This window comes from Phoxinus phoxinus, assembly GCF_949152265.1.
Source record: "Phoxinus phoxinus genome assembly, chromosome: 19".
NCBI lineage: Eukaryota > Metazoa > Chordata > Actinopteri > Cypriniformes > Leuciscidae > Phoxinus > Phoxinus phoxinus.
Genome location: NC_136894.1, coordinates 12,652,915 through 12,658,734, shown reverse-complemented (window position 1 = coordinate 12,658,734; position 5,820 = coordinate 12,652,915). Strand labels below are relative to the sequence as shown.

The following is a 5,820-nucleotide window of genomic DNA, read 5'->3' as shown; positions in this document are numbered from 1 at the left end:
GCTTGTTGCTGGAGGATGTGTGGAACACACAGCAGTGGGTCTGTCTGCCACTGGAGTGAACATTAAACACTAACAGCACTACACAATCTCAGATATGCCTTCCACTTTCTCTTGAGGTATCCTTCACTTCACATTCCTCTCTGCACTCTTCTTCCACTTAAGGTATGATGGGTTCAAAGAGAGCTGCTCTAAAAGTTGCTGCCTCGGACACGCTCTTTAGTTCAAATTCTAATGCAAAGTCACGCAATCCTACAATGTAGTGTGACAATTCCTCCAGGAGTTGAGAGAAACGGTACACGTTATGCGGTTAGTTTTTTTAACGTTATGCATTAGGTATCATGAACTAACAATGAACATTTTTCTTGTACAGCATTTATTATTCTAGGAATTTAGGTTAATGTTAATTTATAAACATACTGTATAGAAATGAAAATGAATCAAGATTATTAGATACTATTATAGAAATAATATACCGGTACGTAAGTGCATGTTTTCAGACACTTAATTCACATTGCAATTGAATGAAAATGTATTATAGTTTAAATGTATAATAAATGCATTTAGTTGAACTCTAGGGTGCTTTTTTTTACCCATTTATGACATTATACGTCACTCATTATATGCAATTTCATAATCATTGTCTATAAATAAATTCACTTAAAGGGATCGTTCACCCAAATATAAAAATAATATGGTCAATGGGTGTCGAGATTCTTCAAAATATCCTCCTTTGTGTTCAGCAGAACAAAGACATTTATACAGGTTTGGAACAACTTGAGGGTGAATAAATTATGACAGAATTGTATTATTATTATTTTATTTATTTTTTTTGGGGGGGGGGGGGGGGTGAACTATCCCTTTAAGCAGCCTTTTTTCTTAAACATGACATTATCTTCAAGTACAGTTTTTTTAAAGAATACACTTTTAAGATATGTACATGCAATACAATTAAGTGCTTTCATTTTCACCAGGATTTCATTCAATAGGCTACCAACAAGTATTGACAATTAAAAAAATGTCCAATATTTGTCTGTGCATTTTGTTTTTTATGCTTATTAGCTAAGCAACATGCTAACATCAAACTCTATTAGAATCATTTGTGATTATTCCAAATCAGTCACAATAGTTTTTATTTCAATCCAAAATCCTTTCCAACCTGCATTATAGCATAGTCACAAGAACTCCCATGCAGTAACCACCAGGCCTCAGCTCTGACATTAGTGGACCAAGCCCATTGATACTATGAGTCATTTAGTGACATGAACACTAAAACCTCAATGATTTACATTTCCTAGTCTGCCAATAACCACACAAAACATTTACATTTACATTTACATTTATTCATTTAGCAGACGCTTTTATCCAAAGCGACTTACAAATGAGAAACAATAGAAGCAATTAAACTAGCAGTAGGACAACAGTATGTAAGTGCTATAACCCTTCACAGTACAAAAAGGTTTTTTTTTTTTTTTTTTTTTTGTAGAACAGAAAAGAAAGTGTTAGTGTTAGTAGTACTGGATCAAGTGCTCAAGTGCTGCCGAAAAAGATACGTCTTCAGCAGTTTCTTAAAGATGGCTACAGACTCAGCAGCTCTGGCTGAGTTAGGCAGACCATTCCACCAGCAGGGAACAGTCATGGTGAAGGTCCGAGAGAGAGATTTCGTGCCTCTATGAGATGGCACCACCAGACGCCGCTCACTTGCAGAGCGTAAGTTTCTGGACGGCACATAAGTCTGAATTAATGAGTTCAGGTACAGGGGAGCAGTGCCAGTGGTTGTTCTGTAGGCAAACGTCAGTGTCTTGAATTTGATGCGAGCGGCAACCGGCAACCAGTGCAATTTCGTGAGGAGAGGAGTGACGTGTGCTCTCTTTGGCTCGTTGAAGACCACTCTAGCTGCAGCATTCTGGATCAGTTGCAGAGGTTTGACAGTGCAAGCTGGGAGACCAGCCAGGAGAGCATTACAATAGTCCAATCTGGAAAGAACAAGCGCCTGAACAAGGAGTTGTGTAGCATGCTCTGATAGGAAGGGCCTGATCCTTCGGATGTTGTACAAGGCAAATCTGCATGACCGGGCAGTGCTAGCGATGTGGTCTGTGAAATTCAATTGGTCATCAATTACAACTCCAAGGTTCCTGGCTGATCTTGAAGGAGTTATGGATGACGAGCCTAGCTGGATGGTGAAGTTGTGATTAAGTGCTGGGTTAGCCGGGATTACAAGTAGCTCTGTCTTCGCAAGGTTTAGTTGAAGGTGGTGGTCCTTCATCCAGCCAGAAATGTCTGTCAGGCAGGCTGAGATGCGAGCGGCTACCGTCGGATCATCAGGCTGGAATGAGAGGTAGAGTTGTGTGTCATCAGCGTAGCAGTGGTAGGAAAAGCCATGTTTTTGAATCACAGATCCTAGTGATGTCATGTAGATGGAGAAGAGAAGTGGTCCAAGCACTGAGCCCTGAGGCACACCAGTGGCTAGATGTTGGGTCTTAGACACCTCACCCCTCCACGACACCCTAAAGGACCTACCCGAGAGATAAGACTTGAACCACTGGAGTGCAGTTCCCGAGATGCCCTTCATCTTTAGGATAGACAGGAGGATCTGGTGGTTAACTGTGTCAAAGGCAGCAGACAGATCCAGCAGGATGAGAACTGAGGACTTGGAAGCTGCCCTTGCCAATCTCAGAGCTTCAATTACTGAGAGCAGAGCAGTCTCAGTCGAGTGTCCCCTTTTGAAGCCAGACTGATTGTTGTCCAATAGGTTGTTCTGCGTAAGAAAGGAGGAGATCTGGTTGAAAACAACTCGTTCAAGTGTTTTTGCGACGAATGGAAGAAGGGATACCGGTCTGTAATTCTCTAGATGTGCTGGATTTAGAGTGGGTTTCTTAAGCAGTGGGGTTACCCGAGCCTGCTTGAAAGCTGTGGGAAATGTGCCAGTGTGAAGAGATGTGTTTATGATGTGTGTGAGTGTGGGTATAACAGAAGTAGAAATAGCTTGAAGTAGGTTAGTGGGAATAGGATCAAGCGGACAGGTAGTAGGGCGATTGGAAAGGAGGAGTTTGGAGACTTCGGTCTCTGAAAGCAAGGAGAAAGAGGGTAGGATGTGTGTGTTAGCTGGTAAACTGTGTGTGTTAATTTGTGGATTAGTAAATTGGCCGCTGATGGTGGTAGTTTTGTTTATGAAGAATGTGGCAAAATCATCAGCTGTTTGGGTTGATGAAGGAGGAGGAGGAGGAGGGTTAAGAAGGGAGGAGAAGGTTTTGAAAAGCATGCGAGAGTCAGAAGAATTGTTAATTTTGTTGTGATAGTAAGTCATTTTAGCAGTAGATATGTTAGCAGAGAAGGAAGAGAGGAGGGATTGATAAAGACCAAGGTCAGTATGATCTTTGGATTTGCGCCACTTCCTCTCTGCACCCCTGAGTTTAGCACGATGTTCACGGAGAACATCAGATAACCAGGGGGCAGAGGGAGAGGCGCGGGCTGGCCTGGAGGAAAGGGGGCAGAAATTGTCCAAGCAGGATGTTAGAGTGGAGAAAAGAGTATCAGTTGCACTGTTAGTATCTAGTTCTGAGAGCTGGTCTGGTGGAGGAAGTGTGGACGAGACCAAAGAGGATAGACGAGAGGGTGAGAGTGAGCGTAGGTTACGCCGAAAGGTGACCTGTGGAGGAGTGCATGTTGTGTTCTGGGGCAGGTTGAGGTTGAGAGTGAGGAGGAAGTGATCTGAGGTGTGCAGTGGAGTGACAAGAGTATGGTCAGTGGAGCAGTAGCGTGTGTAAATAAGGTCCAATTTGTTACCTGATTTGTGAGTAGCAGCAGTCGATACTCGTTTGAGATCGAATGAGGCAAGCAGAGTGTGGAAATCAGCAGCTTGAGGTTTTTCAAGGTGGATGTTGAAGTCTCCAAGAACTATGAGAGGAGTGCCATCCTCTGGGAAGGATGAAAGTAGCACATCAAGGTCCTCTAAGAAACTGCCAAGCTGACCTGGGGGACGATATATAACTGCACAATGAATTTTAATAGGACTAGTGATGGTAATAGAATGGGATTCAAATGAGTTGTTGTTACACAGAGGTGGTAAAGTATTAAATTTCCAATCGTTTGAGATGAGCAGACCGGTACCTCCACCCCTTCCAGTCAGACGAGGGGTGTGTGAGAAAGTGAAGTTAGTGGAGAGGGCAGCCGGTGTGGCAGTGTCCTCGGGTCTGATCCAGGTCTCAGTCAGGGCCAGAAGGCTGAGACCTGAATGACTAGAAATAGATGTAATGAAATCAGCTTTGTTAACTGCGGACTGGCAATTCCAGAGACCAATAGGAAAAGAGAAGATAGTACTAGAAGACATGGGAAGGGTACGAAGGTTGTTAGGATTGTGCCGCCTCCGTCGTGTGACATTGGATTTACGAATGTTAGTAATAGTAGGGATTGTAAAACACATGGTGTAAAAACTCACAAACAGAAAGATCAGTTGAAAGTTGAGTAGAAGAGAGAAAATAACAAGATGATAAAACAAACAGCGAGAAAATAATACTCAAGTGCCTAGTCGGTGTCCTTGCTCGGTGGAGTCGCACAGGTAGAGTCGTTGGTCTTTACACTCTTCGGTCTTCACACGATGAGGGCTTCACGCCGCCGCGACCGCTGAGCACTAAACCTATTTATACACGCCTAACACCTGATTGTTGAATACAGCTGGCCACTCCCCGCAGCGAAACTCAAGTCACGACCCAAACAAATGCCACGTGCGCTCGCGTTTTGCCCGAGTAAAACACACTAAACAATACAAAGTTTCCTAGCAACAAAGAACCGCGCTCAAATTGAATGAGAAAAGTAAACACTCACACACTGAAGTTCTCTCTTGCTGTTCGACTGCTTCTTCTGACTACTTCTACTGACTAGCTGGCTATAAATGCTTAACTGGCTTATGACCACGCCCCGCAGCGAAACTCAAGTCACGACCCAAACAAATGCCACGTGCGCTCGCGTTTTGCCCGAGTAAAACACACTAAACAATACAAAGTTTCCTAGCAACAAAGAACCGCGCTCAAATTGAATGAGAAAAGTAAACACTCACACACTGAAGTTCTCTCTTGCTGTTCGACTGCTTCTTCTGACTACTTCTACTGACTAGCTGGCTATAAATGCTTAACTGGCTTATGACCACGCCCCGCAGCGAAACTCAAGTCAATTAAGTCAATTAAGTCAATCAAGTCAATTAAATTAAGTCAAGTTAATTAAGTCAATTAAGTCAATCAAGTCAATTAAAACAACGTGTGTTATCAACCTGAAATCAAATACAATAACCAAAGCACATTCATTCAAATTCAAAACGACTCTTCCCTGTTAGTTTTAAATAGTCACTCATTTCTGAAACTCAAAGGACGTTATTTTTCCTAAGTGTATGTGTAATTCACTGTAGAGGACCATTTCCTCTTGTTTGATACTCCAGGGGCCTGTGACATGGTTAGGAAGCAGGGTTAATTAGCTCTCTCTTTGCCCTCCTGTAAATTACAAACATACCTCTCTTTTCCTTTTTTTTACCCTCTCTCTCTCTCTCTCTCTCTCTCTCTCTCTCTCTCTCTCTCTCTCTCTCTCTCTCTCTCTCTCTCTCTCTCTCTCTCTCTCTCTCTCTCTCTCTCTCTCTCTCTCTCTCTCTCTCTCTCTCTCTCTCTCTCTCTCTCTCTCTCTCTCTCTCTCTCTCTCTCTCTCTCTCTCTACCTCTACCTCTCGGACTTTCTCTCCCACTCTCTTTCTCTCTGAGGAGCTCCGTCTGGCTCATCTAGATTATCTTCTGTTCAGTGCGGCCCGCTTTCATTATCATCACGACAACCTCGTCAGTCT

The 5,820-nt window shown here is 43.1% G+C and overlaps 1 protein-coding gene across 1 annotated transcript; it reads right to left on the bottom strand.

Moving 5' to 3' along the window:
* Window positions 1-1,479: 1,479 nt before the first annotated feature.
* LOC306987066 (uncharacterized protein) lies at window positions 1,480-5,108 on the bottom strand. The gene is made up of 4 exons (XM_079591031.1): window positions 4,108-5,108; window positions 3,784-3,969; window positions 2,518-2,755; window positions 1,480-2,323 (listed from the first exon to the last, which is right to left on the bottom strand). The coding sequence occupies exons 1-3, from the start codon at window positions 4,418-4,420 to the stop codon at window positions 2,703-2,705; spliced, it is 552 nt and encodes a 183-aa protein (XP_079447157.1). The 5' UTR covers window positions 4,421-5,108; the 3' UTR covers window positions 1,480-2,323; window positions 2,518-2,702.
* Between the last annotated feature and the right edge of the window lie 712 nt (window positions 5,109-5,820).